Source organism: Centruroides vittatus, unplaced genomic scaffold, assembly GCF_030686945.1.
Source record: "Centruroides vittatus isolate TY-2023 unplaced genomic scaffold, ASM3068694v2 scaffold_373, whole genome shotgun sequence".
In the NCBI taxonomy this organism is placed as follows: domain Eukaryota; kingdom Metazoa; phylum Arthropoda; class Arachnida; order Scorpiones; family Buthidae; genus Centruroides; species Centruroides vittatus.
Window position 1 is genome coordinate 720,238 of NW_027122704.1, and position 13,795 is coordinate 734,032.

A 13,795-nucleotide genomic window follows, 5' to 3' on the forward strand; every position below is an offset into this window, starting at 1 on the left:
ACTTTATTATGAAAAAATATATTCATACTTCATAGCTATCGATACATAGGACCAAGCAGCTAAGGTATCAGCCTACTGTTCTGGAGGACCCAGGAATGAATCCAGACAGATAAAAAACCCCCAGGAGTTTTTGAGGAGTGGTTTTTCTGGATACGTTGGGCCCCTCACATATGCCTATTTTATTGTGGTTTTTACCAACCCCATGATGTGCTTGATAAAAAAAAAAGCTCTTTTAGTGCTCACAGAATGAATAGAGTAAAAAAACAGTTATTAATACACAATAGTAATATACAGTAGTATCCATATTTGCAGGATCTGTATTTGTTGATCTGTGTTTATTTGGCAGTGGTTGTGAAATTTACTGTAATAAAATTTAGCTGCTGCTCACTACATTTACCTTGAGTGCTAGTGGACATCCATGCAGATCTCTTTTGACCTGCTTTGTGTGTGTTTGATGAATATCTTGTTACATGTCTTGTTCATAACTAATAAAATTTAGACAATATTTTCAAAAATTTAAAACTAAAATATTACTCTTTATTTGGTTGTTTGGCTGTTCTCTTTATTATATACATTTCCTTGAGAATTAGCACAAGGTTGCCATTGAGAACAAATCACACAAGAACACTTTGAGTGGAAAAAGGCTAGTTTATTGATACAAAAGGATATGCATTTTGGGCTAAATGCTCCTCTTCGGTCCTGTTATATCAGATATATCAGTAAAAAATTATTACAGAAATATAGATTTATAGAATGTATTAAAATATTTATGATATGCATACAGAGGTTTACACAATAAAATATAATTACCTAAGATTATTATAGTGACTGCTGGGATAACTCAAATTGTAAGTAAAACATAGGTGAAATAAGTAAAATAGTGAAGCTAAAAGAATTTTAGCTCCGAAAAGTATAAAAACATGGACTAGAATAAAAACAGAAATATATTAAATATAAAAATTAAGTAATTAGTTAAGAAACAAAATGATGTAAAATTAATAGAGAATACCTGTAAAGTGCAATATAATTTTGATGAAATGGTTGTAAATCTGTATTTCTGTAATAATTTTTTACCAATATATCTGATATAATGGGACTGAAGAGGGACATTTAGCCCAAAATGCATATCCTTTTGTATCAATAAACTGGCCTTTTTCCACTCAAAAATGTTCCTGTGTGATTTGTTCTCAACAGAAACCTTGTGCTAATTCCGAAGGAAATACATTACTCTTTATTGTAAAACCTTTTAAACACTTGTTAATTGCAAATAAGTGCATAAAAGTGTTTAGGCATGCATACAAATTATATGGACTATTAGAGTAAGAGAGTAGATTTTTGCAGAATTTTGTGCCAAATATTCCACTGAGAATATTTGTGTACACGTAATAATAATGTGTATATATAAGATTAAAAATATATGCAGTATGTATATAAGCATGCACACTTTACATAAATTAAATGCATCTGATATTAATTTAATTTGTGTGGCTCTAATTTTAAATTAACAATAATAAACTTTAATTATTAATGATGTATACCATCAGGCCACAGATGAGAGCCCAGACATTACTGTACTTGTACAAAAAAGACAGTCTATTATGAAAATAGGGTAGTTACTTCAGAAATAAGTTAGTTTACATCAGTAAACAAATTCATAAATAAAATTAGATCTTAATAGTTATTGTATTAACAATTTACTTTTCAGAATCTATACTTATTAATTTGGCTAAATTGCTTGCAAATAATATTAAGCACATTGTAAATAATGCACTTGCTTTGACTTCAAAGTTGTTTGTTACCTGAAGATGTTGGATTTATAATCAAATTAATTCAATAAAAATGTGCACTATTGTATAGAAAGAAAAATGGTAAACTATAGCTCAACAACAATGCTGAACGATGAGCACTGATTTGCATTTGTTCCATTTTTCTCATCCAGCATGGATACAAACCATGCCTGGAAATCTGTCAAATAGGGCTCCGGGATCTGTAGTCAGACAGTAGTATCATAATTCTTTATATAACACCTTAAATTGTATAAATTTTGTTTCAAGAAATTGGCATTTTTAGAAAACATCAAATTTATCATATAATGTTTTTAAATTTTTCTTTATAATTATATTAATATTTATAATTAATTAAAATGTTATCTTTTATTTTATTCAGGAATGGATAATTTTGAAGAATTATTATCTGGAGCTCATTTTATTGATGAACATTTTAAGACAGCATCTCTTGAAAAAAATGTTAGATTCATTTTATAATTTGGTAAAATATAAAATTAATTTTGCTTATTTTCTAGAAAATATACAGAGGGTTGTGCTAGAACAAATGGTTCTAGAATCTTGTTTGTTACAGCATCTGTTCTAGCATGTATTGAAGTATATGTATTTAGAGATAGAGATAATCTGTTTCACACCAGCAACCTAGAGCGAATTACCATCCAACACCATTTAAACAGAAAAATATATAGTACAAAACCAAAAATATAAATGTAAAATAATATAATATAAAATTAATTTATTTAATATACTGTATGTATAAATTTGAAAAGCATAGTCAATCTTTTCTTAGTGAAAACTAGGAACAAACTTTCTGTAATAAAAAGCATACACAATTTAATGTACGTGAAAAGCAGATGACTGAACTTTATAAACAATAACAAAAATGATGGTTTGTTCTCTAATTAAAGTGGGTAAGCCCTGACAATTCTGATTTTATTGATAATATCCGTTCATTGTATCATACTCGACTGTAAAATAAATTTTAATAGTAAATATTAAAACATATTACATGTCATTTCAAATAAACAAATTTTCCACAATATTAAAATATCAGAAGATATAAGACAAAAACTTTTTAAAAGTATTTATTATACTTTAACAATAAAAATTTTAATTCTATTTTATTATTAAAGTATAATAAATATTTTAAAAAGTTTTGTCTGACTTCTTATATTTAATTTCAGAAAATTATGTAAGAGCTTAGATAAAATTCTAAATTATTATTTATAAGGATAAACATATGAATTAAAAAAAGTTTTTATAATAATCTGATTATTCAAAAATTCAATAAAATCATTTTCAATTCATTTCTGACACTTTTTTTTATATTATTATTATTTTATAGCAGTTATTGTAATTACAATAACTGCTATAATAACTACATAAAAATTATGTGCTTTTCTAAATTTATCTGATATAATTAATTATAATTTATTAAATTATTTGAATTCATTCTATTAAATTACTAATTTAGAAATATTTTTAAAAAAAGTTTTTCAATGTAATAAAACAAAATTGTTTTACTTAAATTTAATATTGCATAACTTACATATTAAATATATTACATTTTTCTAATTTGTCATATTATATAAATTTTTACTACAGTGTATTTTACATTTTAGGTTCCTGTTATTATGGCCCTTCTTGGTATATGGTATCATAATATTTTTGGAGCTGAGTCTCATGCATTACTTCCATATGATCAGGTAAAAAGATTATTATAAATTAATGAATTGATTATATATGAATTAGTTATATTTTAAAAAAGAACAAATAATATAAACTAATATAAAATACTCACTATATTTTAATATATATACATATAAACATGGGTTAAAAGAAAAACTGTATTTATGTTTGTCCCCACCAAAAAATTTGTATTTATTAGTGGTTATTATATGTACTTATATATTATACATATATATACATATAAAAAAATTACTGCTGGTATGCATTTATGGAGACTGAACAATGTACTGGCTATCAATACTTTTTATGTTATCTGCTGGTATAGCATACCACCACATTTTGGCTGAGAAAAAGCTCTGGTTGTATATTATAAATTATTATTTATTATTACTTTTTAAAGAAATAACGTATGCAACATTAATGTAGATGAGCTTAAAATTTAATTCATTAACATTTTGATACTAATTTTGAAACCAGATTTGTTAACTCTTCTGTTAATTGACAAATAGTGTTAAATTTATATATTAATTGAAAGTGTGTTTCAGTTTTCTGACTTAGTTTAAGTAAATGGCTAGCACTAAAATGGTTCAGGTATCAAATTAAAATTCTTACACTGTAGATGGTACTGCTGAAGAGAGATTTGAGAAAAATGCAATGGTTCAGGCATGACAGAATGACAAAGATTCAATGTTAAGTCTACAGGACAAAGATGTCAAGCGATTGTAAAACCTGTTATGATTCACACTTTTGGAATTGCAAATATAGAAAATAAAGGAACAAATAACTTATTCTAAATGAAAGAGAAAAATCATCATGACCAACAGCTAAACAGAATAACTAATATTTTCAAACCTTAACAATTCCTTTACACTTTTGTTAACAAAGGTAAATTAAGTGTGAATTAGTTTGTTATTTATAAATGACTGCTTCCTACAAAATAATTTCATTTCAAATAAAAAGCCCAAAATAAGTGTTTGCTGTTTTATTATTTAAAAAAAAAAAAATATATATATATATAAGTAAAAAACAACTGCACAAATTTTAGCAGAAATACAATCCTGATTCTTCCCATATGCCATTCTTCCACCTAAAACAAATTTGAACTCTTAATTACTGGGAAAACCATTAAAGCCTAGCCTAATGGATTAATATCAATTTTGTATCTATATCTATATATTAATTTAATTTAAAGAGGGTTTCAGTGTTCTGACTTAGTTTGAGTAAACAGCTGGGAGCTAAAAATATGGTTCAGGTTATCAAATCAAAGCTTTTATGCTATTTGCATTTTTCACCAGATGCTCACTCTCTGGTGTTTAAAAACAAAACTATTTTATCTGGGTCATTTGAATCGTTCTTATGTATTGTCAGCATTAAAGATGAATAGCAATAGGAAAAACAAAGCTTTTTGTTGCATTCCAAATTTCAATTCCAAAGCCACACAGGAGTCTGATATAGTTTTCATCTATTCCCACATGAAAAACAGATGATTATTCAAAAATCAACTTGGAGAAACTCAAAAAGTAACCAACAGAGAGTGGGTTTGACTGTTAATTGGAAAAAATTTCCCGATTGTCAAGCTTTATATAAACAAGTTATGCTGTCAATTTTATAAGATTTTCCCTTAAAGTTTAAAATGCCAGTAATTCTATGTGGGACAGATGTTAAAGCTGATGTTTGAACACAGAGCACAAATATGTATAGAATGATCTTGCCCATTTGTTTCCATAATACTACATAAAATGACCTGTCCCACTAGCATAATTGTTCTCCTCTATAAAATTTCTCGATAAACAGCTACAAGCAGCATACATTATATCAGACAGTAATATATGATTATGTGGACTTTCATGATGCGGCCCCCAATTATGTTTCTGACACCAATGTGTTTTCTGGCAAACACAGAAACCTTCAATTTTTTCCCCATGTGTTTGTGGAATGAACGCAAGTGGCTACATATGGGGATGGATGTGGGCAAATGGAGGAAGGAAAGTTAGAGAGACAGAGATCTGGAAATAATGCACTTCACTAAGCATTTAACAATAATTAACAACAATTTATTTTGCGTAACAACTTTACAAGGGTGAACCTTAAATGGAAGAGTCTAGTTTATAATCACTTGGGTGAGAGAGTTTGCAAATTTTTGTGTGTGTCAATAAATACCTGGATTGGTGGAATTAGCTTGGTAGTCTTGACAAAGGGAAGAAGTGGAGGATCTTCCATTGGTTAGAGTGGATCTGGAATCCTGGATAGTACAGTTCACAGTCAGTGTTCAGTTGTTCGGGCAGCTAAGGTCCGATGAACAGCGGGAAGTCAAAGGAATCGGCAATGGAGTACAGCTAGAATGAACACACACAAAAGGGGGTTGACAGGCAAACTCTCCTCTCATCATCAGTCCTTTTCCCTTTATTTGGGGTCTCCCCTGGCATTTCAATGTCCATTGTTGGTGATGTGACCTGTTGCTCCACAACTTTGGTTTTACTTCCCTCGATGAGTAGTCATTCAGAAGCTGTGTCACTCACAGATGAAGTACAATTCGTGGGAAAAAGTTCTGAAGTTCCTGAATGGTATCTATGACATGGAATCTTTTTTTCCAGTTATAGTTTGGTGAAATAAATTTATAAAATTAAATTGGGTACGTTTTAATCAAATAATTTGCACTAGCCTGGGTTCTCTCAATTTACATATGACCCAGATAAAATAGCCATTTTGTAAAAATGCAATGCCCTCTATAGTTCATGAAAAATGCAAACAAATGATACTGCTGAAGAAAAATTTGAGAAAGGATCAATGGTTCAGGTGTGGTGTAGTGGCAAATATACAATGTTAAGTCTACAGAAAGGTAAGCAGCAAACATGTTAGATACTTGCACACCATCTAGCAAGTTTGGTCTTAATTGTTTGAACAGCCCATTGCTCACTGCTACTGTGAATTCCTGCTTTGTTTGCTAATTACATGTTAGTTGAAAGACATTTTTCATTATTTTTTTTCAATAAATCAGTTTTGTCAATATTGATCTCAGTACCATCTATCAACTTTTAGTGTCACACAGTTTTTATTCTACTAATACTTCTTGATGAGACCAAAATATGATTCTAGCTATTTCACTAGCAATTCATCACTTAATGCTAATTGAAAGCTTTCTCAACAAATCTTCCAACTAAAAGAAGAATAAAGTTGAACTTAGTTGGTAGGTAAGGGTTTTATGACAGCCAATGAGATTGCTAGGAGGCAGGCCAACACTATCCTTACCATTAATCCGAAATCCCACCAGTTGAAGTTGGTTGGTCTTAGGAATGCTAAATTGCTACCCTGGGATCCAGATACAAAATTGAAAGAAACCATTGAGGGAAAGGACTGGTTAGATAGCCTTATAGAACCAGAGAACAGACAGATGCAAATCACCCATAAAGCCCTGAAAACACTTATGATTTTTGTGTAGAACATCAAATTTTAATTGAGCTCATTGTATTTTAATTGAATAAAACTGTTGATTTTGATGAGTTCCTGCTAGTTAACTGTTATTACTGAAACTTAAGTAACAGTTAAGCCTTAAAGCTTTATCAATGTCAGAAAATATAAAACTTCAAGAACTTATTAAAAATGTTATAATAATCATCAGTTTTTGTTAGTTTAGTTAATTAAATATTTGTGTATTTTAAAATTTTAACTTAATTATTTCATATATTATCATCAATATTTAAAAACAATATAAAGTTACTTTACTATACACAGCAATTGATTGAAGACAAAGTTGTTAAAAATAAGATAGGTGAATATTTGTTTTATTTATATTATTCATTCCTTCATATATTATTTTACACTACAAATAAAATAATAATTATTATAATATGCAAAATATATTACTCTATCAATACCATATATGTATGTGTATTGTATACTTCTAAACAGTTTAATGTTAAAATGAATTTTATTTTTATAGTATTTACATAGATTTGCAGCATATTTTCAACAAGGTGATATGGAATCCAATGGAAAATATGTAACAAGATCAGGTATGCAAGTGAATTACACTACAGGTCCAATAGTTTGGGGTGAACCCGGTACAAATGGACAACATGCATTTTATCAATTAATTCATCAAGGTATAAGTGAATTATTCTATACAATAAATTTTTTAACTGATTCCATTGATATATATTTATTTATTGTAATTCTGATGCCAATTTTATAATATACTTAGGTACAAGATTAATACCATGTGATTTTATTGCACCTGTGAAATCTCATAACCCACTTCGTAATAATCTTCATCATGAGGTAATTATTGTATTTTTATTTGATTTAATATATATTGTTTCTTTAAACTCTCATATAAAAAAAAACTGTCTATTATTGGCAAGCGCCAAATCCGACAGAGGGCGCTCAAGACGGCTGCCGAAACAGGTAAGGAACCGACCATGTGTTTGTTCAGTGCCTGAGCCGATTCAGTTTCCATCGGTGACGACTACTGCGATGACCAAAGGGAGAACAAATCATAAATTCAATGATTTGTTCTCCATTTGGTCATCGCAGTAGTCGTCACCGATGGAAACTGAATCGGCTCAGGCATTGAACAAACACATGGTCGGTTCCTTACCTGTTTCGGCAGCCGTCTTGAGCGCCCTCTGTCGGATTTGGCGCTTGCCAATCATCACTTTCAATTATACCAAGTACATACATTTACATTAAACTGTACAATTATTCTACAGCAAAAAATTATTATTTTTTAATTTCCAAAAATTCATAAAAGATAAAATTCTTTTCTATTGTATCTAATTTCCTGACTTCACAAATTAGAGGTAAACACAAGTTGCTCATTGAATATAATTCATTTTCATTTTGTCATTTTATTTTATTTTTTAACTTCTGTAAACATTTTTAGGAATATGTTGAACAATGTTTATGACATCAAAAACATTGTTTCTTTATTATAAACTACTTCTATACAGTCAACTTATTAAAATTCCCTTTTTTTTAGTTTATGAATTAATTTAAATGACAAAAGAATTAGCATATTTAAAACAGCAAATAAGATAATAAAGAAAGCAAATTAATTTTTTTATAATTGCCTATTAATTTCTTGATATCTCATTTTAAGAAATAAAAACAAATAGTTAAATAGTAATTACAATTTGACTGATTATTTTATTAATTATTTCTTTATTAGCTATTATTGTCTAATTTCTTGGCACAAACTGAAGCTCTCATGAAAGGAAAAACAAAGGAAGAAGCTGAGAAAGAACTTAAGCAGTCTGGAATGTCTGATGATAATATAACTAAGATACTCCCTCATAAAGTATGAAACTTTTTACTCTTATTTTTAATTCATTTATATTTATTATTTAAATAAAAATTAATTTCAAATACAAAATTATACTCTAAAATAATTACATTATTTTTATTTAAATTTATATTATACTCACATTTTTTAAAATAAAAATTATATATGTTTAGGAATATGGATGTTGATAATAAATAAAAGCTCATTGGTTTACTTTAAAGAATATTCTCTTTATTTGCTAACCATTTAAATTCAAATATGTAAACTTTTACTTCTTTTTATCAATTTATGGGCTGCTGTAAGAAATATATTTTAAATATACAAATTCAGAGACAAATTCAACCATGCAAATTTTATTGGATATAATCAAACTAAAGTGAAAATCAGGTGCAACTTTGAAATATAGATGTACATTTTAGGTGGAAAACAAATCTTAGGTTGTCGATTCCTGAAAGAAAGTAGAAATCTGAGGACTGAATTAAACTGAGTCGAACACATCAGAAAAGTTCAACGAAGGGTCATTTACTACTTTACCATGTTCCCTTTACATCAAAGACCTGCTTAAAGCTTTCAAGGTATTCTGTCAGTCTATCTGCTAGAAGTTTCTGCCTTTCTTCCAACACATGTTTCATCTGCAGCTTGGTATGCAGGGATGGCTTAAAGCTAGCAACACTATGCTTTAAAATTTACCACACATTCTCAGTTGGACTGAGTTCAGACTTGTGGACTGCCACCGTAATGTCCTAATTTTGTCATATAACCAAGTTATTGTCTGTTAAGCTTAGTTCACACTCAGCGCAATTCGCTGGCAAAAGCAATAAACAGAGCAGATAACCCATCAAACGAGTCATGTTTGATGAGTTATTCGCTCTGTCTTTTGCTTTCACCAGCGAATTGTGCTGAAAAAAGCATGCAAATTGGGAAAAACTTGAGTGGCAAAAATTTCTTTTGTAAAATTTGAACATGATAATTAGCTTTGATAGTGCCACAGCACTAACAAAACAACCAATGTTCTACCAATGTAATACAGGTAGAATCTAAATCAGGCTAGGTAGTAATGCTGTAAACATTCAAAAATATTTATATGAAACGTTTTACTTGTCCACTTTGTTATTTCTATAATAGAGATGCTTGTACAGTACATGTGCACTTTACAATAGGGGGTTTTCCTTGACACTCCTGATCCTAAAAACAATATTAATGGTAACAAAGACATTCCAGTCATTGCAAATTTAATTAAAGAAGGAATTCAATTGGCCAGCAACTTGGGAAATCATTTTCTTATATATGATTCCATTGCTCAATTAGCCGAGCAGTTTAAACATTATCTGATGAGGTTACCTCACTCAGATTCCTACCAAAAGCTTTATGAAGGCCTAACCAAAACAGGATCACAACAGCTTATAACTGAATTCATTGTCAAAACCAATAACTTCAGCAATGCCATAAAAATGGCTAATGTTGTTTAAGATGCCAGAGAGAATCTCACCACTGGAGTGTGAAGATAATGACCAAAATATTTCAAGCAATGAAAGTGATTTTGCAGTCACCAGGGAATGTGTTTATTGTCAGAAAGCAAAAGTAAATAAAGCCTAGTTATTATGCATGTATGGAAAGTCATATTTTTTTTGTCTAATTTTTGTGTTCAAGATTTAGTGACTCATGTTTTTGGTAAATGCTAATTAACTTAACATATTTATATCTTTACATGCATTTTTAATTCATAAAGTTATAAGTACATAAACTAAATTAAGATTTTAACGTAGGAGATTTTCAAATAGTTTGTTTGAATATATATTAATTGATTTATTGGATTATTTTTACTGGTTTTTAAGACCTGGAGAAGTCTTTTATTTTCCATATGGATGGTCTCTCTTTTTATACTTTTATTCATTTATTTTTTAAGCAGACTTTTCAGGAACATTTCTACTATGTAAAAACAGAATTAAGTGTAATTAATTATACAAAAATACTAGCTGACCCAGCCACGCGTTGTTGTGGCTCAAAATGTATCTATTATAAATGTATAACACTTCCCCATGGGGGAATTTCAAAAAATCCTTTCTTAGTGTACATTCTCTTGACGTACCCTATTAAAACGCAATCAAAAACGCATCTAAAATAGTATAATAAAAGCAGAGTTCTTCACAGTAAGCCTTAATCCCGTCACTTTTCCCGCTGGGGAATATCGAAAAATCCCTTTTTAGTGTATATTCTGTTGACGTAACCTATTAAAACGCAAAAAAACCGCATGTAAAATAGTATAATAGAAGCCGAGTTCTTCACGGTAAGCCTTAATCCCGTCCATCTCCCCCCACTGGGGGGAATTTCGACATGTATATTATATAAAAACACGTGCGTATTCGAATGCAACGTTGTGTCAAAATTTCAAAGGAATCGGTAGGAACAAACGAACGTTATATTTTATTTATATAGATAGATAGAAAATGATCTGCTTCAGTCCATTCTCACAGAAAAGCATAATGCCTCACAGAAAAGCAAACTTAGGTCGTCGAAGTTAGCGCCATCTGTTGGACATAAAAGCCTTAATCCATATATAAATATATTTTTGAAAGGGGGGAAATGGTGTAGGGGTATGAAAAATAGATAGTAGCCGATTCTCAGACCTACTGAATATGCATATAAAATTTGGTAAAAATCGGTAAAGCCGTTTCGGAGGAGTACGGTAACAAAAATTGTGACACGAGAATTTTATATATAAGATTATTATTGTTAAAAAATCTTCTATAGAAAAATTATTTCAAAAGGTTTTCTAGACAAAATATATTTCAAAAAATTAGTCTAGGTACGGAAGGTGTTTTATCCTATACAAGAGACATTTAGTGTAATTACTGTTTTGTATTAATTTTTTTGGTAAATATAACAATTAGTTTAAACAAAAAGTTACAATTTAACATGACCAAAAAAAAAATCAATTGTTTATACATTAATAGAAATTATTTAATTAACGTCCATTGATACTCCATGAAACATTTTCTTTAACTAAAATAGTTGCATGAATCATAATTCCTTACAATCATACAAGATATGATGTTGCATGAATTTGAATTTCTCTGGCCCACCAGTGGCAAAATGATAAAACCATTGAAAATTGGTAATTGGTTGTGGGTTTCCATCTCATCACCATATTGGCCATGTTGCATTTTGTTGTGGTCTTCTTCATGTGTCTAACACCTAAATAGGGGCCATTTTCCCATAAAGGGAAGATTTTCCCATTTTCCTCCTGGAAGGCACCTTCCTTCTGTTGTATTGCATTATAACAATGATTTTCAACTGGGGTGTAATGGCGCACTAGAATGTTGCAATAACACTTCTGGGAGCCATGAAATATTGTGATAAACAGCACTATAACACTTTTTACACATTTGAATGTAAACAACTTTTAATAATATGTAATTAAACAAACAAATATTTAGTGACATCATCACAATGCCAGATTGCAATATTTAATCATATTTTTTTATTCTATTTAATTTAAAATATATAGTCTCCACCTTCAAATTGGTAGTGTCTTGCCCCTGTACATCACACTTTTCCTTTAACAATTGAGTCATGCCAGTCATGTATCTAACTCCTTTCAGAGAAATTTTTGAGTTGAAATAACATGACTTCTAGTTTGCATCAGAAGTTTGCATATAGTTAAGGAAAACTTAAGGCAGGAGGCCCCAATTATCTGATCTCAGCTTTCATCTATCTAATACTGTTCTTGAGACAGACAACAGTAGGTATTTATATAGATCTACAATTTTTTCAAATTTCAACCCAGTTATAAATTATTTAATACCTTTATATACAATTTGAAATGATGATTATTATAAAATGATTGTAAACTAATTAATATATGTACAAAGTATATAAAGTAGTTGTACCAAAAGAAAAAATTACCAAATTGGGGATGCCACTATTAGAAAAGGATTGAAAAACACTGTCTTATACCATCAAACCATTGGATTTATGCTTTAGATACTTATATTATTTTGCAAAAAGCTAATATATTATAAATGGTTATACAATTACAGTTAAAGATATTTTCTACAATCTTTTTAAGGAGATTGCATGGTGGTTCATCTTCATATAAAAACATATCAAAGCTGGAATTTCTAGCATCTAATTTTGTTTTTCATTTCTAGTTGCTAGCAGAAATGAAAAACAGAATAAATAAGATTTCTTGATCTTATAAAAAATACAGAGAGATAGAGAGAAAGACATTAACAGCATATTTTGACAGTTCTGAGCAAAACTGGAAACATGATGTTATATGTGAAGTCTAAATGTATTTAAATAAGAAAAAATTTTGCGAGATCTTTAACATTTATTACATATGTAGTCAAAGTTTACTTTAAAAAATAAATTGTCAATAGTTCATTTTTATTCTTTATAGGTATTTTTAGGAAACAAACCAACAAATTCAATTTTGGTTGATAAAATGACACCTTTCAACTTGGGAGCTCTAATTGGTAAAAACTTAATTTTTCTTTTATAATTAAAATGATAATGCTTGATAACCTTAAATATATGTTTTTCTACTTTCAAGCAATATATGAACATAAAATATTCACTCAAGGAATCATATGGGATATAAATTCATATGATCAGTGGGGGTATGTTTATATTCAATGATGATAATTTATAAATACTAAAAATTGATTATTATTAATAATCTTCTTTTTATATAAATATTTTAGAGTTGAATTGGGAAAACAATTGGCTAAAGTCATCCATCCTGAACTTCAGTCATCTGGTCCTGTATCCAGTCATGATTCTTCAACAAATTCTCTAATTAATTTCATCAAAGAAAATAAATAATTAATAATGATAAGAAAAAGCAAAACATAATTAAACCAAATAAGTTTTAAAGAAAATTGCAGATTGTTTTAATTACACATTTTTTGTATAATAGATTAATAAACTGGGGTAAATAGAAATTTAGTATAAAATAATTATGTGAACGATCAAATATTTGTTTATTCGAAACTGCCATTATTGTTTACAGTATTAAAATAATTAAGATATTAGAGAA

At 29.0% G+C, this 13,795-nt stretch overlaps 1 protein-coding gene across 1 annotated transcript in view; it reads left to right on the forward strand.

Annotated features, from left to right (window-relative positions):
* Pgi (glucose-6-phosphate isomerase) overlaps window positions 1-13,795 on the forward strand; it is a 39,888-nt gene extending 26,093 nt beyond the window's left edge. The window contains exons 10-17 of the mRNA XM_067286534.1: window positions 2,167-2,246; window positions 3,407-3,490; window positions 7,414-7,576; window positions 7,675-7,751; window positions 8,641-8,769; window positions 13,157-13,232; window positions 13,310-13,376; window positions 13,461-13,795. Coding sequence (XP_067142635.1) covers window positions 2,167-2,246; window positions 3,407-3,490; window positions 7,414-7,576; window positions 7,675-7,751; window positions 8,641-8,769; window positions 13,157-13,232; window positions 13,310-13,376; window positions 13,461-13,581 — 797 coding nt within the window. The 3' untranslated portion in view covers window positions 13,582-13,795. The remainder of the gene's footprint in view (window positions 1-2,166; window positions 2,247-3,406; window positions 3,491-7,413; window positions 7,577-7,674; window positions 7,752-8,640; window positions 8,770-13,156; window positions 13,233-13,309; window positions 13,377-13,460) is intronic.